A 27,159-nucleotide genomic window follows, 5' to 3' on the forward strand; every position below is an offset into this window, starting at 1 on the left:
ATCTTCACTTTAGGAAACGCAGTATTAAGTTTAGATTGGAATGAATATATAAATACACAAACATGCATCTTTAAGGTCCCAGGGTGCGCAAAACCTTTTTCATCTCCCTTTGAATCTCTTTGTTTGCTTTTCTCTCTAAGCCATTCTGTTAAAAGCTATATGCAATGAACTCATTATCCACTCATTTCAAAGACTGTGCTTAGCACAAATCTAATCCTAAAATGTTTTCTCTGTTATTTAGCACACTTGGCAATCAGTGAGAGTGAAACTGGAGAGTAACAACTGATTTTAACTTTAGACAATTTAAAACACAACTGGCAAGAAAAATTCATAAGAAATAATCGACCTGCGTGAAAACAGTCTGCATCTGAATCAACATTTTGCATTTTGCTCTGTGCCAGAGCGACCATCCATAAGAACTATTAATCCAGAACTCTACGTTTTATTTACATGTGAATTCTTAAACCTTTGGTATTCTAAAGAATTCAAGTTGAGCAAAGACTGTACAGGTGAGTTACCTGGAGCGAAGTTTGTTGTCCCAAAGAACTTAATGGCACCAATTCTCTGGCCTGCCACCAACACCCTGTCTCCAATTCGGAGGTCTCCTTCGCAGCGCCCACTATTTGCTACAGATGCTGCTGAGGAATTCAAACCTGTGTGGGGATTGGTTGGGGAAGGGGGTGGGACATGAAGAGAGAGAAAAAACAAAGGGAAACTCAAATACCACATTAGCCAAAAAATTACCATGTATTCTAAGCAGTCTAGTTAGTTGGAGGTTTCAATATATGCTGCTTTCTTCCTTACACACAGTATCTATAGTTGTGTTTCTCAGATGTGAAGGAAAGCTACTCAAATGAAATTTGAAGGGTTTCCTGAGATGATCATTGCTCTGGGAACTTACACATGACACCTGGTGAGGCATCAACTTTATCCTGACTTCCTGGGGGCACTCTACAAGAACAGAGATCAGCACACCCTTTCTGTAAAGGGCTACGTAGTAAATACTTCAGGCTTTGCAAGCCATGCTACTCTGTCACAACTGTTCAACTTTGCTGTTGTAGCTCAAAAGCAGACAGAGACAAAAAGCACAATGTTGTTCCAGTAAAACTTTATTTACAAAAGCAGGTGGTAGGTTGGATTTGGCCCATGGGCTGCAGTCCACCAATCTCTATTCTAGTAAATAGAATAGAGAATCATAATCGTTCAGTGGGACTTGGTGTAAACAATACATACACAAGTGTAATTTAAAAGTGGAACTGCTATAAGGTTCTAATTAACCACAAACTGATTTCCTTATTAGAAACAAAAGCACACACCACCTCCCCTCAGACCTTGATTCAAACCTAAACCCTCAAGTGCCCACTACTGAACATCAGACGTTCTAGAGCAACACTACCTAGAAAGCTGCTCAGTTATAACAGAGGACAGGTGGACGTCTGAGGCTTCTCCCATCAGTCCAAAAAACAGACTGGAAGGCTGTCATCTGAGAAGGGCTAGGGAACCCTCTGTGAGGGTACCAGATACAAGGCAAGTCAGGCTGCGAACAGGGAGAAACTAAAAACATGCTCACAGCCTGACTTGCCCTGTATCCAGTACCCTCACAGAGGGTTCCCTAGCCCTTCTCAGATGACAGCCTTCCAGTTTCCCACAAACCCGGGGAGAAGGAAGGTCTAGATCAACTGTATACTAAGAAGTCCTAGGCTCTCAAAATAACTAACATTTCCCAAGCACTTCACAGTTTACAAAGTGCTTATCATGAGAACTATAATCATAGACAAGATACAAACTCGGGAATCAATGAAGACATGGTGTTCACAGGGAGTAGGTGGCACACCTGACTTAAAACCCAGACAATGGATTTGTCTGCAGACAATGGATCAAGACAATGAGTTCAACGTGGGGCACAGCGGGGCTGAGTTCACAGACTTCCTCCCCGACCTCCCCATCCCCCAACCCCTTCTTTCCGCTCCTCTTTCTCTTTAATAATTCTGTCCTTAACTTCCAATAATGTCCACTCTCTGCGATCCACACCTCCCCAAATGCAAATCACTCAATCTAAAAAAAAATTTAAGGAAATATTTTTGGGTTTGGAATATGGACTTTCTCTCACATGTGACCCATTCTCTCTCCCTCCCTTTTTAAAAGGACCTCTTTCTTACTCTAACTGATAACTCTTTTCATCTGTATTATTTAAACTTACAAACCCCTCAAATTTATAAAAAGAAAAAAATGTTAATAAGAAGGCACACTAGAACTATTTTATATAAAAGGTAAAAAAGACAATTCCATACCCATACATAAATTTTAAAATCAAGTCACTGTCAAAGCCTAAATTCCAAATGAAGAAGGCCTTAAAACATAATTAAAATGAGGACAAACAGGATTGCTACATCACTGCATTGTCTCACCTCTGTTCCTCACAGCATTAAAGAGAAACTGGTTTCAGGGGAAGGGGAATATATTCAGAAAATAGATATTCAAGCAAAATTTCCCGGTTTTCCACTTTCGGAGAACTTTTACATTTATTACATCAATGTTACTATCAAGGATTTTTTTTGTTTTTTCCCCCATACAATAAAATATCTTTAAGAAAATCCTGTCCTGAACATTTTTCACAATAAAATACTGATTCAGCACAAGTATTAAAAGTATTAGAAAAAGGATCTAGTAATTACTATGAGACTTATTAAAAACAAGTTATGTTAAAATGACCGGATTTCTTTTCTATGTAGTAGGCATATAAAGTGAAAGAAAGTGAAAGTCGCTCAGTCGTGTTCGACTCTTTGCGACCCCAATTCCATACAGTACATGGAATTCTCCTGGCCGGAATATGGCGTGGATAGCCTTTCCCTTCTCCAGGGGATCTTCCCAACCCAGATATCAAACCCAGGTCTCCCGCATAGCAGGCAGATTCTTTTTACCAGTTGAGCTACCAGGGAAGCCCATAGGCAAATAAGTGAACTGCAATAAATTCAGTATTCATGTGTTGATTCCAACAAGAAAAAGTGTTTTCTATATGCTTACACATAACTGAAGAAATGTGGATTGAATGGAATGATCATGCAGGCTTCACAGCGAGCTAAACAGGTTATCATTGTCAACCTCTCCTACAGAGTTTTAGACAATGACTTGACTAAAAATAGAGAAAGCATGCTTTTTTAAATAAGAAGATAACTCTAAAGTGTGTGAAAAGCTACACGCAAGATGTAAAAAACAAAACTCAGAGGGATAAAAATTCTACCATTAAATTAAATGAAAATAAATGTAAAGTCCTACGTCGAGCCATAAAATGAAGAAACTTAGCTTTCGGCTCTATTTGAGCCAATGATACAGTGTGGTCACCAAAATTGCATGAGCAGCCTCAGGCTGGACTTGTACTAAGAGGCAGAGCTTCAGCTCTCTACCAGCCAGCCGGGAGGGTCCTAAGGACCCTACAGCACAAGGAGGAGCTGAAGGGACTTTAGACGGAGGTGGAGTTTAACAATAGCAGAGAAGCATCAGACAGACCTGTGGGTGCAGCCCAGGTAGGTGTGCACTTAGAAACTGCCATCATGCACCAATACCTGACCTCCCTAAGCCTCAGTTTCCTCTTTCATAAAGTGAAGGTGGTCATGATATTTCATTCATTTTGAGAATTAAGTGAAATAAGATATGCAAAATGCCTTTAATAGATATGAAATAATAAATAATGCATATTGACATGTTAATTATTAATATTAGGTTTAGATTAGAAAAGAGATACATAAAGAAAGAGAAGAGATCATACAGTTTCCAAGTATCTGAGGATCTGTCAAAAAGTTCTAAGAGGAACCTTACAGAGGCTGGAGTCCTTAGATACACAAGGAAGAGAAGAAGTAAATCCAGACAAGGGAAAATGGCAGGAGCGTGAGGAGAAAGGCAGAGAGATCCAGGGTGTGCTGACAGAGAGGAGAGGGGTGAGGGCTGGGAGAAAGACAGGAAAGGGGAAAGTAGCTCAATCTGACTGAAGTAAAGGGTTCCTTCTACACGTTTAAAAAGAGCAAATCTACTTACAAACAAACCAAGATAAAAAACACCAAGAAAGCCTGGTTGAAAAAGCCATAGATACCAGCACTGGCTCTAGACGAGAGAGAAGGGCTTTTGCTCATTGTCTTCTTGTTATTGCCACGTGCATTCAGTTTCTTGGAGAGGCTCTGTTTGTGCTCCAAAGAAGATATAGAGGAGGAGCTGCTGATGGATCCAATCAGGGGAACTAAAACAACAGTAAAGGAAAGGAATACATCAAAGGGTGGAAAACAAGCAGTGAATTAATTAGATGCTTGTCCAGGTAAATCCTCCATTCAGCTTCTTCCATTGTGGATTATCTTAGTGTTGAGTTAAATGCCTGATTTCATCAAAATACATTGTAGTTCATACACACAAGATTTTAGAGCCCAAGCAATTTTAAGGATCCAAAGGATCCACACCATAGTATGACAATCTTATATAGAAAAGTGTTGTCATGTAATCAATTTAGACCAATTACCTATTCTAACCATCACTGTCTCTCACCTCTCACTGAGATGAGTTAGTAGAATCACAACTTATTTATATAAAAAAACATGACTAATCTATTTTTACGGTAACAAAAGCTTAATTTAAAATGTTCTGAGTTAACCTAAAGGCAAGCAGGAATATTTTTGAATTTTCTATTCATGCTCTATTCACCCAGTGATTTGACAGCTAAAGACAACTTAATTTTTTATCTATTTCAAGTTTATTGAGTAATAATTGATAAATATAATTGTATATAAAGTGTACAATACTATGATTAAAAGATACAGTGGAATGATTAACAAGATCAAGATAACACATTCACATCCATCACCTCACATAGTTCATTTTTTGTGTGTGTGAGTGGTGACAATGCTTAACATCTACTCTCAGCAACTTTCAAGTATAAATTGTAAAGGTAACTTTAAATAATTCTATCAAGCTATCTACACTATGGAATTTCACTTTATTCTCTGCATCTAGTCCTGTAATTCACTACATGTACGTAAGAATCACAACACAGGAATTTATACAAAAAATATATATGTGTGTGTGTGTGTGCGCTTTACTATGAGATGTTTAGGGGATTTTCAAGTATAAATTTTTACTGTACTGAGTCTTCCCTTACAAACTTTAAAATTTAGCCTCATATAAGCTATATCACTATATTGTTTTAAAGTTCCATCAGTACATTAAATTTTAAGAATAGAAGTTGTAAATTATATTACCATCTTTCTCTGCTCCAGTTTTCAACTCTTCACCAGGAGGCAATGAGAGTGTTGATTCTGAAGCACTATCTTTTTTTGATGTCATTAATCCTAGAACACAGAAACAAAACACATTCAGCAAGAAAGAATTTTAATGTTAAACATAAATACGGATTCACTTTTAAAGTACAGACGATCCTAACTGAAATCTTCTCTACTTCTGAGAACACACTGGATAATAAATTCACAGACATCAGGGGCCAGTATTTTATTAAGGGGAAAGGAAAGAATGTATTCCTAGCCCATCTGAAAACCCCAATCAATTTCCCCAAGTATCCCTAAACTATCTTTTAAACTTATTTTAAAATCCACTTAGGAATTCTATATAATATAAAGCATTTAAAACACAGCTATCTAACCATCTGATACTTAGTACACTCCTTAGTACTCGCGGGTAAAACAAACTTAACATGCCTACGGCAGCTGCACACTTATTAAGATCTGCGCACAACTCAGGACTTCACTGGTGTGTGCAGGCAAATTCCCTGGGGCAGACTGCCTATTCAGATAGTGGATTTGTGGTAAAAAACATTTTTTTTGCAAATCATTATAGAAGCTTTTCATTTAAGTGGAAGTCAGATATTAAGAAACCCTGTACTCTCTGTCACTGGTATTCTGAAAATGACTACCTGACTCTCATCTACACTCAACTCCCACCAAAAAAAAAAAAAAAAGTGCAGTTTAAAAAAGAACAAGCTCGTGAATAATAATCTACTTTATTAAGACTTCTGTTTTAATTCTACAGAACGAAACCATTTAAATAAGAAACCTAATGAATGACATCCAGTTTTGAATTCCATGTAGAATCCATTCCAATTCTACTTGCTCATGAAGAATTTTGGGTGGAGAACTGAGCTTGGCACTCTGAGCATCACAAACAAAGCAAGCCATAGTCTCAGTCCTAAAGAAAGACCTTTTCAATTTGGCATGGCAGAAAGACATGAATAATTGAAATACAAGGACATGTTTGATACAAGCCCTAGCATTGAGGGAGGAGACAATAATCATTGCTGTAAAGATAAATTAACACCTCATCAAGAACATCACATTCCTATACGTGTCTTGAGAGACAGGTTGGATTTCTTGCAGAGAATACTGGAGGTATGGTCAGAAAGAACTAGGGTAGGCATTATGGACAAACAAAGAGAAAATAAAGAAAGACAGGGTCAGAGAAGAGTAAGTGGATTGGGTGGAATGGAGTGGACTTTGGGGGGACGCAGGAGAAGTAAACCGGATGGATGGGTCACATTACAATCTTAGAGGGTGACAGGGCTGGCGCTCTTCAGTAAGAAACAAGCCTCTGATGGACTGTGGAAAGGAGGGCTGGAGTGACCACTCGCAGGTAGATAATGTCAACCAGACAGCAAAGTCTAGGAGGAACCAAAAGGAGGAGAGACAGAAAGCAGAGGCCGGGAGTGAGGGCCAGAACTACAACCTCAGACCCTGGATGGACGGGTTGGGAAGAGAGACTTTGTGAAGGCAACCCACAGAGTAAATTTCTTATTTTCAGTTACATTTGTCAGTCCTAACATAGCCATTTGAGCCTTTCCTTTTACTTGAATTGTTAGAGATAACTGGAGATTCACATGCAGTTGTGAAAAACAATATTGGGCGATGTCTCACACACTTTGTCCAGTTTCCCCCAATGGTGACATTTACAAAACTATAGCACAAAATCACTACCAGGATACTGACATTGCTGCAATCCACCAGCTCAGATTACCTCAGTGCTACTTGTGCTCCTGGGTGTGCTCGTGTGTTTGTGTGCACATGCATTATTTGGTTCTTCCTTTTATCTTCATGTCTCTGCTGAAATCTTCCATTTGTCTCAAGAGGGTTCACCCTTAATTCTTAGAAGGTTACGATATATTCTTTGAAAACCTGATAATTGTTCATCTCAGGGTTGTTACCTTTGATTGCCTTTTTCCTTCAGAGCTGTCGAGATTTTCCCGGTTTTTCATATTTAGAACAACTTTTCATTGTATCCTGTACATTATAAACATTATTTTATAGGACTCTGGGTCTTGTTTAAAATTCTATGGAGAATGTGGATTGTTCTGTTCTGCTCTGTTTTCGCAGGCACTGGACAGTCAACAGGCAGTTAGGTTCAGGCTGGCAGTTCCTATCCACCTTCTGTGACTGTGGTACCAATGTCAGTTTGGTTCCCAAAGCCTCTTTGATCTGGCTTGTGTGTTGTGCCACCCAGTAGGCAGCCTGAGATCTGAGTGGAGGTCTGTGCAGACCAAAGCCTGTGGTCAGATGCATGTACACACAGCTTGCAGTAAGCTCCCCCATTCTGAGAGCACTTTCTTGAGCTCCCTCCTCACATGGTCTCCAGAAGCATCCTCCTCCTGATATTCTGGATAGAAATGACTAGGCTTTCATTGCTCTGCTCTGTCATACAATCTCTTGAGGGCCAAGCAGTGAGAAAAAAGAAGAAAAACTAATGGGGACTCCATCCACATTCTCAGGACCACAGTTTCTCTGGCCAAAAAAAAGGGTTCCCTCCCTTGGGGGTTTTAGGTGCCTGGCCATCCCCTGCTGCTATTACAACATGCAGGATTGCTTAGGGACTAGGGTGTGAAAGAACCAAAGAGATTTTTTTAAAAGCAATTGAAAAGGATAACAGGGATTTCCTCCACTTTGTCTAGTAGGAGATTCCTTTTCCTGCTCCTCAGACCAGAAATAGAGGGCTCCTCTTTGAGCTTTCCTTCCATACCTGCTGTGTACTTCTGGGCTTCACATTAAAAGGATACCATTTACAGAGAATCAAAAAGTACAAAGTACCTAAGAATAGAACTAACAAAACAAGTGCAAAATATACAGAAAATCATAAAATTTTACTGAGACATTTTTTAATGATCCAATTAAATAAAGTGATATCCCAAGCTTATAATTAAAAGACTGAATATCAAAGTCATTTCTCAAATTGATTTTAGGCTTAAATGCAATACCAATTAAAATTTCAACAGATAATTTTTTATTTTTTGACACTAAAAATATCATTAACATAATTTGTTAATTCATTTGTCCAGAAGGTAATTTTCTGTTGAGGAGCAAAATAACTCTTGATTTTTGGACAAGCACTTTTGAGATATAATTCCAGTTTATAGTTGCAAACTAATATTCTCTTACCCTAGGGATACATTTATCATCTTATTTATTTATTTCTCCTTTTTATTTTTTTAACTGAAGTATAGCTACATAAATAATATATTAGCTTCAGGTGTACAACACTTGTATATATGACATTATGAATCAGTTGCCACAAGAAGTCTAGTTACCATCTGTCACTACAGAATTGTAACAGCATCATTGTCCTTATGCTATGCACTACATCCCCGTGACTTATTTTTTAACTACAATTTTGTGCCTCTTAATCCCCTTTTTCCCAGTGCCCCACCCCTCTCCCAACAGATTTTTCTTTAAAGAAACATAACAGCTTATTCTATTAAGCAAGAGAGTTCCAGAAAAACATCTATTTCTGCTTTATTAACTATGCCAAAGCCTTTGACTGTGTGGATCACAACAAACTGTGGAAAATTCTGAAAGAGATGGGAATACCAGACAACCTGACCTGCCTCTTGAGAAACCTGTATGCAGGTCAGGAAGCAACCGTTAGAACTGGATGTGAAACAACAGACTGGTTCCAAATAGAAAAAGGAGTACGTCAAGGCTGTATATTGTCACCCTGCTTATTTAATTTATATGCAGAGTACATCATGAGAAACGCTGAGCTGGATGAAGCACAAGCTGGAATTAAAATTGCCAGGAGAAATATCAATAACCTCAGATATGCAGATGACACCACCCTTACAGCAGAAAGCGAAGAACTAAAGAGCCTCTTGATGAAAGTGAAAGAGGAGAGTGAAAAAGTTGGCTTAAAGCTCAACATTCAGAAAACAAAGATCATGGCATCCGGTCCCATCACTTCATGGCAAATAGATGGAGAAACAGGGGAAACAGTGGCTGACTTTATTTTTGGGGCTCCAAAATCACTGCAGATGGTGACTACAGCCATGAAATTAAAAGACGCTTACTTCTTGGAAGGAAAGTTATGATCAACCTAGACAGCATATTAAAAAATAGAGACATTACTTTTCCAACAAAGGTCCGTCTAGTCAAGGCTATGGTTTTTTCAGTAGTCATGTATAGATGTGAGAGTTGGACTATAAAGAAAGCTGAGTGCCGAAGAATTGATGCTTTTGAACTGTGGTGTCAGAGAAGACTTTTGAGAGTCCCTTGGACTGCAAGGAGATCCAACCAGTCCATCCTAAAGGAGATCAGTCCTGAGTGTTCATTGGAAGGACTAATGTTGAAGCTGAAACTCCAACACTTTGGCCACCTGATGCAAAGAACTGACTCATCTGAAAAGATCCTGTTGCTGGGAAAGATTGAAGGCGGGTGGAGAAGGGGACGACAGAGGATGAGATGGCTAGATGGCAACACCAACTCAATGGACATGAGTTTGAGTAAACTCCGGGAGTTGGTAATGGACAGGGAGGCCTGGTATGCTGCAATCTATGGGGTCACAAAGAGTCAGACATAACTGAGCAACTTAACTGAACTGAATAGCTTATTCTAAAGTTTATATGGAAGTTCGATTTATAAAAAGGCCAGTAATCAGAAATCTTCCAACAAGCAAAAGCCCAGGACCAGACAGCTTCACAGCTGAATTCTACCAAAAATTTAGAGAAGAGCTAACACCTATCCTACTCAAACTCTTCCAGAAAATTGCAGAGGAAGGTAAACTTTCAAAGTCATTCTATGAGGCCACCGTCACCCTAAGACCAAAACCTGACAAAGATACCACGAAAAAAAAAAAAACTACAGGCCAATATCACTGATGAACATAGATGCAAAAATCCTTAACAAAATTATAGCAAACAGAATCGAACAACATATTAAAAAGATCATACATCATGACCAAGTGGGCTTTATCCCAGGGATGCAAGGATTCTTCAATATCCTCAAATCAATCAATGTAATACACATTAACAAATTGAAAAATAAAAACCATATGATTATCTCAATAGATGCAGAGAAAGCCTTTGACAAAATCCAACATCCATTTATGATAAAAACCCTCCAGAAAGCAGGAATAGAAGGAACATGCCTCAACATAATAAAAGCTATATATGACAAACCCACAGCAAACATTATCCTCAATGGTGAAACACTGAAAGCATTTCCCCTAAAGTCAGAAACAAGACAAGGATGCCCACTCTCACCACTACTATTCAGCATAGTTTTGGAAGTTTTGGCCACAGCAATCAGAGCAGAAAAAGAAATAAAAGGAATCCAGACTGGAAAATAAGAAGTAAAACTCTCACTGTTTGCAGATGACATGATCCTCTACATAGAAAACCCTAAAGACGCCACCAGAAAATTACTAGAGCTAATCAATGAATATAGTAAAGTTGCAGGATATAAAATCAACACACAGAAATCCCTTGCATTCCTATACACTAACAATGAGAAAACAGAAAGAGAAATTAAGGAAACAATTCCATTCACCATTGCAATGAAAAGAATAAAATACTTAGGCATACATCTACCTAAAGAAACAAAAGACCTATATATAGAAAACTATAAAACACTGGTGAAAGAAATCAAAGAGGACACTAATAGACGGAGAAATATACCATGTTCATGGATCAGAAGAATCAATATAGTGAAGATGAGTATACTAGCCAAAGCAATCTATAGGTTCAATGCAATCCTTCTCAAGCTACCAACGGTATTTTTCAGAGAACTAGAACAAATAATTTCACAATTTGTATGGAAATACAAAAAACCTCAAATAGCCAAAGCAATCTTGAGAAAGAAGAATGGAACTGGAAGAATCAACCTTCCTGACTTCAAGCTCTACTACAAAGCCACAGTTATCAAGACAGTATGGTATTTGCACAAAGACAGAAATATAGATCAATGGAACAAAATAGAAAGCCCAGAGATAAATCCACACACCTATGGACACCTTATCTTTCTTTCACAAAGAAGGCAAGAACATACAATGGAGAAAAGACAATCTCTTTAACAAGTGGTGCTGGGAAAACTGGTCAACCACTTGTAAAAGAATGAAACTAGAGCACTTTCTAACACCATACACAAAAATAAACTCAAAATGGATTAAAGATCTAAACGTAAGACCAGAAACTATAAAACTCCTAGAGGAAAACACAGGCGAAACACTCTCCGACATAAATCACAGCAGGATCCTCTATGACCCACCTCCCAGAATATTGGAAATAAAAGCAAAAATAAACAAATGAGACCTAATTAAAATTAAGAGCTTCTACACAACAAAGGAAACTATAAGCAAGGTGAAAAGACAGCCTTCAGAATGGGAGAAAATAATAGCAAATGAAGCAACAGACAAACAACTCATCTCAAAAATATACAAGCAACTCCTGCAGCTCAATTCCAGAAAAATAAACGACCCAATCTAAAAGTGGGCCAAAGAACTAAACAGACATTTCTCCAAAGAAGACATACAGATGGCTAACAAACATATGAAAAGATGCTCAACATCACTCATTATCAGAGAAATGCAAATCAAAACCACAATGAGGTATCATTTCACGCCAGTCAGAATGGCTGCTATCCAAAAGTCTACAAGCAATAAATGCTGGAGAGGGTGTGGAAAAAAAGGAACCTTCTTACACTGTTGGTGGGAATGCAAACTAGTACAGCCACTATGGAGAACAGTGTGGAGATTCCTTAAAAAACTGGAAATAGAACTGCCATATGACCCAGCAATCCCACTGCTGGGCATACACACCAAGGAAACCAGAATTGAAAGAGACATGTGTACCCCAATGTTCATCGCAGCACTGTTTATAATAGCCAGGACATGGAAGCAACCTAGATGTCCATCAGCCGACGAAAGGATAAGAAAGCTATGGTACATATACACAATGGAATATTACTCAGCCATTAAAAAGAATACATTTGAGTCAGTTCTAATGAGGTGGATGAAACTGGAGCCTATTATACAGAGTGAAGTAAGCCAGAAAGAAAAACACCAATACAATATACTAATGCATATATATGGAATTTAGAAAGATGGTGACGATAACCCTGTATGTGAGACAGAAAAAGAGACACAGATGTATAGAACAGTCTTTTGGACTCTGTGGGAGAGGGAGAGGGTGGGATGATATGGAGAATGGCATTGAAACATGTAAATTATCACATGTGAAACACATTGCCAGTCCAGGTTCAATGCATGATACAGGGTGCTCGGGGCTGGTGCACTGGAATGACCCAGAGGGATGGGATGGGGAGGGAGATGAGAGGGGGGTTCAGGATGGGGAACACATGTACACCCATGGCAGATTCATGTCAATGAATGGCAAAACCAATACAATATTGTAAAGTTAAAAAATTAATTAATTTAAAAAAATAATTAAAAAATAAAAAAGGCCAAACAGGTAGGACACCATTCAAGAAAATAGAGAGGAGGCTTTCCTCTAATGGAAATCAAGATTTTAAAAAAAAAAAAAAAAACCTATAGTAATCATGAAGTGCAGTACTGACACAGGGATATTCAAATAAGTCAATGGAACAGAGTAGAAAGGGCAACCCAATTCCTGGACACACTCCTTTATTCATGGTAGAGAGCCCTCCTGCTTCAGCTATTGATGGGTTCAATTCAGTTCAGTTCAGTCACTCAGTCGTGTCTAACTCTTTGCAACCCCATGAATCACAGCACGCCAGGCCTCCCTGTCCATCACCAACTCCTGGAGTTCACTCAAACTCATGTCCATCGAGTCAGTGATGCCATCCAACCATCTCATCTATCACCAGTCACATCCACAACTGGGTACTGTTTTTGCTTTGGCTCCATCCCTTCATTCTTTCTGGAGTTATTTCTCCACTCATCTCCAGTAGCATAGTGGGCACCTACCGACCCGGGGAGTTCCCCTTTCAGTATCCTACCATTTTGCCTTTTCATACTGTTCATGGGGTTCTCAAGGCAAGAATACTGAAGTGGTTTGTCATTCCCTTCTCCAGTGGACCACATTCTGTCAGACCTCTCCACCATGACCCTCCCATCTTGGGTGGCACCTCATGGCATGGCTTAGTTTCATTGTATTAAGTGCCTACTTTGTGTTATGTGCCACAGTGAATGAAAAGTGAAAGTGAAGTCACTCAGTTGTGTCCAATTTTTTGCTAACCCATAAAGTGTAGACTACCAGGCTCCTCTGTCCATGGGGTTTTCCAGGCAAGAGTACTAGAGTGGGGTGCCATTTCCTTCTCCAGGGGATCTTCCCAACCCAGGGATTGAATCTGGGTCTCCCACATTGCAGGCAGACACTATACCATCTGAGCCACCAGGGAAGCCACAGTGAATATGAAAGTACAAAATACTCTCACAGTCCATTTAAAGTTTAAGATTTTGCCAACAGAATAAAAGATCTGCATGGATAAGGCAATCAGAGGACAAAACCCAAGCTAACAAATAGCAACTAGGCATTGTGGATAACAATGAAGAGATCAAAGAGACCTGGGTCATCAGGGGGTCCTCACAGAGAAACAGGATGTGAATAAGGAGGTACACAAAGACACAGACCTCCAGGAGAAGTCAAACATTGCAGAGAAACAGCTTGGGACAAGTATGAAGGGAAGAGCCAGAACAATATATACAAAAGACAGTGAGACATGATCAACCACAGCTCAACTGCAAAACAGTAAGACCCTCCATCAGCAAAAGGTCTCTGACAGCCAGTTTCAAAAGTCATGACTTTCTCTGATTAAAAAAAAAAAAAAACTCAGTCGGGACTTCCTGGTTGTCCAGTGGTTAGGACTTTGCCTTCCCTGGTCAAGGAGCTAAGATCACTCATACCTCCTAGCCAAAAAATCCAAAACATAAAAACAGTAGCAATATTGTAACAAATTCAATAAAGACTTTTTTTAAATGGTCCACATCAAAAAAAAAATCTTAAAAAAGTCACTAAAATTCTTGAATAGGTGAGAAACATAAAGCTGGTTGTGTTGCATAAATATCAGAAGTATAAAGTCTAGCTTTGAGGTTAGATAAAAGTATGGAGATAGCTGGGGGGAAAGGGAAGGTACATATCTGAAATACTCTTGTTAGGAATTAAAATCATAAACCAAATACATTGCAGGCAATAAGTTCAGGTTTCACAGGTAGCTAAACAAAAAGTCTGAAGCAATATAAGGTATTACATGGATTAAAATTAAAACAAGATAGCTAACATTCTGGTTTGACCTACCAGTATTTACTTTTGATGTTACATGAGCTACATCAATTTTCTGGGACCTGATGAGAGGTCCAGCTTTTGTAGAAGGAGTGTGTGCTATGTTCTTCCTTCGATCTTTTGCTTTACTTATCTTTGAAAGAGGTGCAAAAATACCTAAGAGAGAAGGCAGAATTTTAATATTAAACAATTGAAAGCATTTCAAATAAAGGGACAAGTACAACCATTCAGTAGCAAAACATCTTTAAGTTCTTTTTGAGTGTCTACTAGGTGTCCTTGTAGTGAGAGAGAGAGAGAAAAGAGTAAGAATCAGTACTTGCCCTCAGAGAGGTTACAATCTAGTTGTCAAGACTAACAACATACACAGTAATTCAAGAAGCACGTAACATAGTCAGGCACTAAGTGAAACTAAGGAAAAAGAGGAATGAGTAGAAGTAATAAGTATACTTTTATACATTATAATAGCTTCTAAGTACCAGCAAATAATGATGTACTATATAGGCAGTGGTCCCCCACCTCTTTGGAACTAGGGATCAGTTGTGTGGAAGACAATTTTCCCACGGACTGGGGTGAGAGGGATGGTTCAGGATGATTCAAGTGCATTACATTTAGTGTGCACTTTATTTCTGTTTTTATTACATCACCTCCACCTCACATCAGCAGGCATTAGATCCCGGAGGCTGGGGACCCCTGCTATACAGTATAAAAACTACTCTTCCTTATCACTTTCTCTATAGCTCCTTAGGACATATTTTTTCCCATATTATAACTTTTTATGTCCATGTTTTATCTCCTTTCCAGACTTTAAAGACAAAATTCAAGATTACTCATCTCTGCATTCCCCCAATGTACCTAATTATAGTGCCTGACACATAGTAGGGATATAAAATACTTTTGAATACAAAATATAATCTTCCCCAAAGGCTTATCCCTCAACACCTGAAAATCAGAAACAATACAGTGTGTGTTGGGGATGAGAGGCATGTGGGGATGGGGGAGGGGGCAGCCTCTCTGCTGCAGCTGAGAGTATAAAATTCCATTAAAAAAGAAGTTTATCTGGGCATAAAATTCCAGTATATATAAACAGGCAGACATTAGAAACAGTGAATATGAACTGTAAATACCAAGATTATTTGGCTAAGACATTTAAGAAGAAAAAATAAAGTCATAATATGTGTACGATACATTTCCATTCAGTGTTTACACCTAAACTAACAAAGATACATTATGACCAAAATGTAATACATTAAAACAACTTGTTTTAAAATAGGTTTTTAAGGACAACAAAAAGTGAGTGCTCTATTTATAGCTAACAAGTGAAAACTATACTGCTTTTCTGCTAATCTTGACATTCTTTCCTCCCTTGGATTCTACAGTACTTCCTTCTGATCTTCCCAGATCTTTTGACTTCTCCACAATGTTTTTTCTCTTCTTTCTCCCGACTATCAGATTTTTATTTGACCTTCTATTCTTTTCTCTAAATTATTTTCCTTGCCAAATACACATACATTCTCAAGTCATGGGATTGAAGAAATAAATTATTTTATACTGTGAGATGTACATTTGTAAAATCTTACTGGAAGACAAGAATTCTGCCCTAATTTACTTTATGATACTAACTATAAGGAAATACTCATATTTAAGAGGTGTGAACAAGGTTGCTGCTGCTGCTGCTAAGTCGCTTCAGTCGTGTCCGACTCTGTGCGACCCCATAGATGGCAGCTCATCAGGCTCCCCCGTCCCTGGGATTTTCCAGACAAGAACACTGGAGTGGGTTGCCATTTCCTTCTCCAATGGATGAAAGTGAAAAGTGAAGGTGAAGTTGCTCAGTAGTGTCAGACTCTTTGCGACCCCATGGACTGCAGCCCACCAGGCTCCTCCGTCCATGGGATTTTCCAGGCAAGAGTACTGGAGTGGGGTGCCATTGCCTTCTCTGGTGAACAAGGTTACACATGTATATTATAAGGAGAAGATAGATTTCAAGAATAAAAGCAATTTCTAGTTTTCTACTATGACCCAATCACAATTTTGGAAATTATAAGAAAATAATCCAAATTGGAGGAAAAGACTGTGTACCTGAATATGCCAACACTGTAATATTATAAGAGAAAACAATTATTTGGCAATAGAAGGAATGAATCAACTATATTTGTGAACTATTACATCACCATTAACAACTAGAACAATAAAGATTACGTAGATATATATAAAAATATGAAAAGCAAATTCAAGAAAACAAAAATTGAACTGTAAGTTTGACTGCATTATGATTATCTGTGAGAAGTTATATGTGTGGATATAGGAAGGACTGAAAAAAAATCAAAAACCAAAACATATTTATCAGTGCAGACTATGAATTATTTTTCAAATTTGTTTGTGTCACTAAAGTCACAATAACATTGTTCAATGAATGAACTATATAGTTCTCATCCTCCTTGCTTTTTTTAATTAACTAAATCATTTGAGAGAAGCAAAACTAAATTTAAAGCAATGACTGGATACAATCAAAGTCCAAAGTGTGCGCCATATACATGCTAACCTTCCTGTTTAGAATCTCATGCTAATCAAAATAGTGATAGGATTCTCCTCAGATCCTCACATATAATTATAAGGCTTAACTAAAAATAAACATCTAAGGAAGAATTATTTTTAAACAGAAGAGTAATGAATTTCTAGATAAACATAACCCATTTTGTTTACCCACAATTTCTCCTAAAACTCCACTACAATTTTAATAAGAAATAAAAACATAAACACTAAAGAAAAAATAAAATTAAAAAAAAAGAGAAAAAACACTAAAGCTTCCAAAGAAGTTTCCAAAAATAGGGAAAAGGAAAAAGCAGAAGACTCTGAAACTTGTAAACAGCAACATGGAATCTCAAGATAAGAGCTGGCAAAGTACTGCCCGAGAGCCAGGTCCTCCCTGCCGCCTACTTCTGTAATGTTCTGTTGGAACACAGCCACACCCATTTGTTTACATATTGTCTATGCCTGCTTATTCACTACAATAGGAGAGCTGAAGAGTTGCAACAAGAGACTGTATGGCCCATCAGTTCAGTTCACTCGTGTCAAACTCTATGTGACCCCCATGGACTGCAGCATACCAGGCCTCCCTGTCCATCACCAACTCCCGGAGCTTGCTCAAACTCATGTCTATCCAATCGGAGATACCTTCCAACCATCTCATCCTCTCTCGTCCCCTTCTCCTGCCTTCAATCTTTCCCAGCATCAGGGTCTTTTCAAAGGAGTCAGTTCTTCACATCTGGTGGCCAAAGTATTGGAGCTTCAGCTTCAACATCAGTCCTTCTAATGAACACCCAGAACTGATCTCCTTTAGGATGCACTGGTTGGATCTCCTTGCAGTCCAAGGGACTCTCAAGAGTCTTCTCCAACACCACAGTTCAAAAGCACCAAATCTTCGGTGCTCAGTTTTCCTTATAGTCCAATTCTCACATACATGAGAACTGGAAAAATCATAGCTTTGACTATACTGACCTTTGTTGGCAAAGTAATTAATGTCTCTGCTTTTTAATATGCTGTCTAGGTTGATGAGCTGTGGTGTTGGAGAAGACTCTTAAGAGTCCCTTGGACTGCAAGGAGTGTCCAACCAGTCCATCCTAAAGGAGATCAGTTCTGGGTGTTCATTGGAAGGACTGATGCTGAAGATGAAACTCCAATATTTTGGCCACCTCATGCAAAGAGTTGACTCATTGGAAAAGACCCTGATGCTGGGAAGGATTGGGGGTAGGAGGAGAAGGGGACGACAGAGGATGAAATGGCTGAATGACATCACCAACTCAATGGACATGAGTTTGGATAAACTCCGGGAGTTGGTGATGGACAGGGAGGCCTGGAGTGCTGCGATTCATGGGGTTGCAAAGAGTCGGACACAACTGAGCAATTGAACTGAACTGAACTGAACTAGGTTGATCACAGCTTTTCTTTCAAGGAGCAAGCATCTTTTAATTTCATGGCTGCAGTCACCATCTGCAGTGATTTTGGAGCCCAAGAAAATAAAGTCTGTCACTGTTTCCCCATCTATTTGCCATGAAGTGATGGGACTGGATGCCATGATCTTAGTTTTTTGGATGTTGAGTTTTAAGCCAGCTTAACACCTAAAATATGGCCCATAACTCTTCGTGAGCCCATAGACTGTAGCCTACCAGGCTTCTCCATCCACGGGATTTTCCAGGCAAGAATACTGGAGTGGGTTGCCATTTCCTTCTCCAAAATTATTTACTACCTGGCCCTTAACAGAAAACATTTGCCAAATTGCATTAGACAATAGTGTATCACCTTCCAAATACTGAAAGAATGTGAATTTCAACCTATTCCTGATCCCACTAAATTATCATATGAAATGTAAGGGTAGGAATAAACATTTCTGGAATGGAAACTCTCAAAAAATTTACTTCCCATGAATCCTCTATGAAAAAGCTACTGAAGGATGTGATCCACCAAAACAAAGAAGTCAACCAAAAAAAAAAAAAAAAACAAAACTGACTCAGAATAGTAAGAATATCAAATCTTTCTCTTCATAGTATGAAGTCAATAGATGTCTAAAATTGGAAAGATTTCTATAAATATATTAGTCAAAATATTAAATGAACATCAGAAGATAACAGCTAAAGAAGTAAAAAACATTCTTGCCTCTAAAGAATTGGACTTGGAGTGAGGAAGTACAAGCCAGGGGAGGGTTTCATTATTGTTTTACAACACAATTTGACTAATTAAACTAGGCATTTGTGTTTACTTTGGTAATTATTAAAAGGAATAAAAACAGTTTTATCAAATAGTAAAAATAATTATAAAATTTTCATAATTGCCTAAACTTAGAAGCAACCAAGATATCTTTAGTAGGTGAATGGAGAAATAATGGAAGTCTGTGATACCTTCAGACCATGGGAGTATTATTCAGTGCTAAAAAGACATGAACTATCAAGCAATGAAGAGATAAAAATGCAAATTACTAAGTGAAAGAAGCCAATATTAAAAGGCTACATACTGTATGATTCCAGCTCTATGACCTTCTAGAAAAGACAAAACTGTGAAGACAGTAAAACAATCATTGATTGTCAGGGGCCTGGGGGCAGTGGGGGGAGGGTGGCTGAATAGGTGGAGCATACAGGATCTTGAGGGAAGTGAAAATACTCTATAATATGGCATTGGTGGACACATGCCATTATATATTTGTCCAGACTCACAGAATACACAGCATGAAGAGTGCATATTAAGGCAAACTATGGCCTTTGAGTGATTATGATGTGTTCATATAGATTCAACAATTGCAAGGAATGTACCCTCTGGTGAAGGGATGTTGATGAAAGGGGAAGCCATGCATGTATGGGGCAGGAGGTTTACAGGAAATCTCTATACCCTCCTCTCAATTTTGCTATGAACCTAAAACTGCTCTAAAAAAAAATCTTTTAAAAAATTGTTATAAAATTTCTTTTTTTCATTTTTTTTCTTTTTTTAAAATATAAATTTATTTATTTTAATTGGAGGTTAATTACTTTACAATATTGTATTGGTTTTGCCATACATCAACATGAATCCACCACAGGTATACACGTATTCCCCATCCTGAACTCCCCTCCCTCCTCCCTCCCCGTAGGGCCAAAGAACTAAATAGACATTTCTCCAAAGAAGATAAAATTTCTATAATTAAAAAATCTAATATGTGCTAGAATTAACAGATCAATGGAACAAAACAATCCTGAAACAGACTGCAGCATTTAGAACTTAATTCATATTAAAGGAAGCACAACAAGTCAAAGGGAAAAGGATAGATTTAGGGAGAAGGGGAAAAAAAACCTGTTGCTGAGAAACCTTTGGCTTCTGCTTCATCATGGGGTGCTCCACCTCTCCTGCTCCCCACACCTCAAGTAGTTTAGCAAAGACTGGGCTCAGACTGCTGAGCTGGCTCAGCAGGAAGGACTATGCCCATTTCTGTATAATCCAACATATGACCCTTGCCCCCCAACTTGCCATTGAAATATGGAAAGGGGAATGGAGGAAGGGTCCTTGGGGATCCACCTCTGTCCTAATCATGCATGCCTCTCCTTGGGATGATGGGGTTAGGGAGGCCACACACACTCTGCTACAGTCTAAGCCTCTCCCAGGGCTTTGATCTACATCGGCTCTCTCTGCTGCTAATGGTTTTGGTCTTGCCCTTAGTCTGCTGGACAGTTGCCAAAATTAGCTAATAGAGGAAAATTAAATTCTTAACCTCATACAACTAACCAAATAAACTCCAAATTAATTGCCTAATACAGTATTTAAGAATAAACACATTCAAAAGAATAAAATATATAACCTATAATGAATTCTTGGATTCGGAAGAATGACCTACCTTAGCATAAAAGCAATTTTAAGAAATTATAAAGGAAAAGTCTTTTTTAATTGCATAAAATTACATGTCCAAAAGCACTGCAGATGGAGTTCAAAGGAAAATGACAAACTAGGCCAAGTATCTGTAGTAAATACAAAGGCTTAACATCCTAAACATGCGTTCATATTTTAAAAACTATTGTCAGTTTAAAATAACACTAATATCCCAATTTTTTAATGGGCAAACAATATGAGTAATTATTTCTTGGGAATTACCAAGACAATACAAAAAATACATGTGCTACAACAGAACATTTTAGACATTCCACTTCACCACAATCAAGAGAAATATGAATTCAAACAATTTTCACCTATCAAATTAGAAAAATTAAAGGAAATGGAATCATATAAAAAATCATACTTTCAAAAAATATTTAAAGGTTTATAGAAATTCTAGTAGGATGTCAGTTAAAAATGCAGACTACTTATAATCCAAATTTTGTGGGAAAAAATAAACAGAATACATATACAGGCGATTTTACATTTTTTCCTCCTTTTTTTTATGTTTTTTAAATCTAACATCATGGACATTTTTTATAAAGAAAAATTTTAATAGAGCCAAAAATGAGGCTCCAGCTTAAGTGTATGATGAAAGGAAACTGGTGAGTTTCCCAAATGGCCAGGATCCAAAACAAAAACACTCCAAGCCACACTGCACCCTTGGCACAGAGGCCATGTGGTGACCTTGGACACAGCGTTAGAGACAGCAGCTACTATCATACCTTCTGTCCTGCAGTAACAACACAACCCCCCATTTGATACATTTACAACAGGTAGCAGGTAGTTAACATTTTTAGGGTGCTTACAGGGAACCAAGCACTTTTCTAGGTGCTTTCTATATTTATCAATACATTTAACTCTCACATGAACTCTGTAGGTTTGTTATCCTCAATTTACAGAAGAAAACTGAGGTGACACAAGAAGAGAAAGAAGGTCCCATAGCCGGTAGAGAGAACAGCTGATTCACACCCCAGCCATCAGGCTCCAAAGCCTGTACTCTTCAAACACTACCCTGTTCTGCCTCCCTATCAAGCTGCAAGATGAAATACTGTGCAAACAGGGAAATTAATGTTCTGGGAAAATATTCTCAACATAGTAAGTGACAAAAGCAATTAGAAATCAATGTGTCAGAGTGTGTGTGTGAGAGAGAGAGAAAGAAACAGAGAAAATAAAATTAAGCAAACATTTCTCAGAAACAATCATTCCAGCTCAGAAGCACAGTAATAAAGTTGGCCTCACTTGCTTTTCTAATTTTTCAAGTTCTTCAGCCTCTAGAGTACTGTAGTTCTTTGGTAATAAAGAATAAAAGCCCTTCTTCAGTCCTGATACCACCACCAGCGGGATTCAGGAAGGTCCACAGAGCTGGGTGCACTCCTAGTAAGACATACTCTATCAGTCACAAGACTGCTCAGTAAGAAAAGGGCAGACTCTTCATTCATTTATAACCAGGGAGAACGCTTTATTTAAAAATAATGAAAAGGGGTGAGATATATGAAAAGAGTAACATGGAAACTTACATTACTATATGTAAAATAGATAGCCAACGGGAATTTGCTGTATGGCTCAGGAAACTCGAACAGGGGCTCTGTACCAGTCTAAAGGGGTGGGATGGGGTGGGAGACGGGAGGGAGGCTCAAAAGGGAGGGGTTATATGTATACCTATGGTTAATTCATGTTGAGGTTTGACAGAAAACAACAAAATTCTGTATAGCATTATCCTTCAATTAAAAAATAAACTAAAAAAAGAAAAGAAAAAGTCTATGAAATAGTTGAAATGGGTCATTAAACGCTGTGCCTCAGCATTATGGATCAAATTCAACCATAAAAAAATTTTTTTTTAATCAAAGAGTAAAACTGTATTACTTTAAATTAATTCTCATCAAATTAGGCAGTATCTACCGTACCATATTTGGGGGCACATTTAAAGTACTGGACTTTCCCAACACTTCCATTGTTTTTTCCTTCTGGTTCATCCAACTCAATGCCAGCCCACTGTCCGCTTGCAAATTCAGTTGTTCCACAAAATCTCAATGTTCCAACCTAAAGAAATATAAATCAGGGTAACTTTTGAGTATTACTTGTAATCCCAAATTTTCTACTCTTGTAACTTTATCACAGAAGTCTTTAAAAAGCACTCACTCAAAGCAGACTTCAGAAGAAGGAAAATATTACCAGGGATAAAAACAGACACAAATAATGATAAAAGAGTTGATGGACCAAGAAGGTATAAGAATCCTTAATCAATATGCACTCAACAACTAAGGCAGGAACAGTGAGAGTCCCGTTTGCTGCATTTTCATACAGTAGTAACTTGTAATTACCGGGGAAGAGGGAGCTGCAAGGGGAAACCTGCAGACTGGAAGCCTGTAAATTCACTCAGCCCCTCCAATTTTCTCCCATTTAAATACAGATGCCTTCATTATTCAGTTTGACTAATAGTTTATATTCTTAAGTTATACTTTATAGTAACCGTGCATCTAAATCTCATGTTTTCCATTAAGTATCTTTCTACCTACACATTGAACTTAAAAACAAAGCGAAAAAACACCCCAAGCCACACCGCACCCTTGGCACATAAGCCACGTAGTGACCTTGGACATGGCTTTAGAGACGGCAGCTACTATCATACCTTCTGTCCTGCAATAACAACACGATCCCCTAGCTTCAGGCCAAGTGACGTCAGCATCGCCTTGCCAGTAACACGATCGTAATTTGGAAGCAAGGGCTTTGAGAGATCATATGACAGAGGCGCTGCGTCCAGCAGCATCTGCTTGATTTCCTTAGCAGTGGCCGCAGCATCAGCCATTTCCAAGGGCATCTCAACCGGGTCTGGAACAACGTCAGCGGGGATCTGCCCTTTGTCATTCTACAGATAAAGAGAAACTTTTCAATTCATATCAGCTCAGACCTCTACATGGCCACCTAAAAGTATTCTGGGAAAAAACTTAAGTTAAATTGATCATTTATTTATTCAAAATTATTCACTAAACACCTACTACCTGCCCATTCTAAGTGCTAAAGATACACACAGTGAAGAAATCAATAGCTCCACTCTCAAAAAGCACACAGCCTAGTGAGGGGCAGACTATAATCACATAAATAAAATGTATGGTGTATCAAAGGGTGAAAAGTGGCAGAGAGAAGAACCTTGCAGAGAAGAGGAACATGGATACGGGGGCAGAGAAGGCCTTGGTGCTGAGCGGCACTGGTGCAGAGGCCTAGGGAAGTGAACATGGGGCAGCTTAGCTGGTGGGGATGGCAGTCCAGGCTGAGGGAAGAGCAGGAGCTCAGGCTGTTAGTGGGTGGCGTGCCTGGAGAAGGCACCTCTGGAGATACAAGTCACAGGACTGCCTGGCTTCCCAACCCTGGACCCGACACTCCCACCGGTCTCCTGAGCCTCCCCCTAGACTCCGTGACCTTGACCCACCCTGCCCACTCATGGTGCGACTCAGATTTCGAGAACAGAATCCATAATTTCAACACTTCTAAAATTGGGGCTGGGATTTATCCTGCAGCAAAAAAAAAAAAAATGGTCAGTCACAGGGCCCACTAACATTTGCACGGTGTTTATAGAAGCAAAACTCTATCCCATAGATTCTCACTTGGTTATCACATCAAGAAAAAGCTTGTGAATCACGGAGGTAAAAATCCTTGCCTGTTACAAATTTGTTTTTATTGCAGCAGGAGGGACCAACTAAACAAGTAAAATATTACTACCATTTCCAGTTTGCCAATTAGGAGACTTAGGCAAGGAGAGATGACTGAGTGATCGCTCTGCGTCATTTATCTCCATGATTACTGCAGAGACGGCATTCAGTCAGCCCACACTCACTGCAGCAACCGCTGGACTCTCAGCTCTTCTCCTGCTCCATGCCGTCCTTCCCTCGAACAAACCCTCTTTCTTCTAGGCTCCCTAACCAAAAACTCAGATTTTATCAGAAAGATTCCAGACTGTAATCTTCTCTTAATGAGATGAACCAAGATTCTTTGGCTCAGAAACCTTTTTCCTTTTTCTTCCCCTCTGATAATTATCTTCAAATGACCCATGTGGATAAAAGAATGAGGCTTTTAGAACACTTAGTTTGCAAGGGCTTCACTTTTTTTTTAAATTTTTTTTAGTTTTTTTTAAATTTTATTTAACTTTACAATATTATATTGGTTTTGCCATATATCAAAATGAATCTGCCACAGGTATACATGTGTTCCCCATCCTGAACCCTCCTCCCTCCTCCCTCCCCATACCATCCCTCTGGGTCGTCCCAGTGCACCAGCCCTAAGCATCCAGTATAGTGCATCGAACCTGGACTGGCAACTCGTTTCATATATGATATTATATCTATTTCAATGCCATTCTCCCAAATCATCCCACCCTCTCCCTCTCCCACAGAGTCCAAAAGACTGTTCTATACATCAGTGTCTCTTTTGCTGTCTCGTATACAGGGTTATTGTTACCATCTTTCTAAATTCCATATATATGCATTAGTATACTGTATTGGTGTTTTTCTTTCTGGCTTACTTCACTCTGTATAATAGGCTCCAGTTTCATCCACCTCATTAGAACTGATTCAAATGTATTCTTTTTAATGGCTGAGTAATACTCCATTGTGTATATGTACCACAGCTTTCTTATCCATAGCCAGGACATGGAAGCAACCTAGATGTCCATCAGCAGACGAATGGATAAGAAAGCTGTGGTACATTTTTATTTTAAAATTCAAGTCAGTTTGGTTCTAAGTAAAAATACGGTAGGAAGACATGTTATCAAATTTGGGGGATGGTGATGAACTATTTTGATCCCCAATTTTAAAGTACAAAATAAAAAGAAAATTATCTATAGTGCTAATATGTACTCTTGAGAAAAAGAAAGAAGGGAAAAAAACTTTTTTAAAATCAACAAGCCTGTTCTGTTAAGTGATAGGCTACTTTTACAATGAATATTTTACTTCAGATTTTTAAGTCCTCACCTTTCTAGAGTAAGTCACACACTTCTATTAATTCCTACATAAAATTTAGCAACTAAAACTTCAGTCTTTAAAAAATACTAAATACTAATAAAATAATAATGATGTCATGTTAACATAAGAAGACTTGTTCATGAGGATAGAATTTCACTTTTTTCTAAAGTAGGGGCTAAGTTAGAGTCTGATCCAAGGGCTACTGCTGACCCACATGTAGATATCTTTAAGTATTAACTACCAAAAGTGGGTAAAATCTATTAATTACTTTGGGCTTGAATTGGTAATTTACCTCCGTGACATACCTCACTGCATCTTACTAGATTCAAAATACTTGCTCCATTAATGGGGTCTTGCCAAGAGTTGCACTAGCAAAAGCAAGCACCTATCACCCTCACACTCCGATCAACTCCTGGCCTTTGTGCACGCCGCTCTCTCTGCCTAACGGGCCTTTCTCAACTCCCTCCTGTACCTGGTTAATTCTCAACTCTGTTTAAGTATTCGAGTTTACCTATGCCAGGAAGCAGGCTTCCTAAGGCTTGGACAGACTCCCCTCCCATGGAACCCCATGACACTCTGTGCCACACCCCGCCCGTCTCCCATCCTAACACACTCAACTTGACACCCTAGAGTAAATCTGTCTGCTCTCTTGTTTGTCCCCTCCTCTAGATGATATTCTATTTGAGGACAGAGACACATTTATTGTCCCAGTGCCATATGTACTGTCCCAGACGCATGTATTCTCCCAGTGCCTAATAAACAATAGGGTACGAAGGATGGAGGGAGGGAAGGAGGAACAGAGGGGTTGATGGGGTTAAACAGAAAGAAAAGTGGCAAAGAACTGGGGAGGGAAGGCAAAACAGGAAAGCAAGGAAAAGAGAAGGGGAGGAGGCTTTTGCTAGCACTGCCCACTGCTGCCACTTCAAGAGAATGCACAGACCCAGTGAAGAATCCCTGCCAGAGCAAGTCACTGCTAGTAATGCAACAGAAAAGAACACGCAGAGCCACTTTGGTGAAGACAATAAAATATGACTTGAAGTTTATGAAGTTCAGTCTTGTGTGTTAACTTTGTAAGTATGTAACTTGATTGTGAAAAAATAAATTTTTCCTTTAAGTCAATTTTAAAGGTTTACTCCATTCTTACATAGGCCTTTTTTAGACTGTCTGAAATAAAACTTCTTTCCAAAAGAATTTAAAATATGGTTTAATGCAGAACTATAAACTTTAATATATGCATTTTTATTTAATAGCTAAAGGCTTTATAAATAAAGCAAAAGTCTAAATGAAAGATACTTTTAAACTCAAAGA

The 27,159-nt window shown here is 38.6% G+C and overlaps 1 protein-coding gene across 3 annotated transcripts in view; it reads right to left on the bottom strand.

Annotated features, from left to right (window-relative positions):
• CLIP4 (CAP-Gly domain containing linker protein family member 4) overlaps positions 1 to 27,159 on the bottom strand; it is a 78,491-nt gene that overhangs the window by 21,985 nt on the left and 29,347 nt on the right. For all 3 annotated transcript variants that reach the window (XM_061432938.1, XM_061432941.1, XM_061432939.1), the window contains exons 7-12: positions 23,526 to 23,762; positions 22,801 to 22,936; positions 14,522 to 14,662; positions 5,241 to 5,330; positions 4,088 to 4,231; positions 519 to 653 (exon numbers count right to left, since the gene is read on the bottom strand). In XM_061432938.1, the coding sequence (XP_061288922.1) occupies positions 519 to 653; positions 4,088 to 4,231; positions 5,241 to 5,330; positions 14,522 to 14,662; positions 22,801 to 22,936; positions 23,526 to 23,762 (883 nt within the window). The remainder of the gene's footprint in view (positions 1 to 518; positions 654 to 4,087; positions 4,232 to 5,240; positions 5,331 to 14,521; positions 14,663 to 22,800; positions 22,937 to 23,525; positions 23,763 to 27,159) is intronic.

The sequence above is a fragment of the Bos javanicus genome, chromosome 11, assembly GCF_032452875.1.
Source record: "Bos javanicus breed banteng chromosome 11, ARS-OSU_banteng_1.0, whole genome shotgun sequence".
Taxonomy (NCBI): Eukaryota; Metazoa; Chordata; class Mammalia; order Artiodactyla; family Bovidae; genus Bos; species Bos javanicus.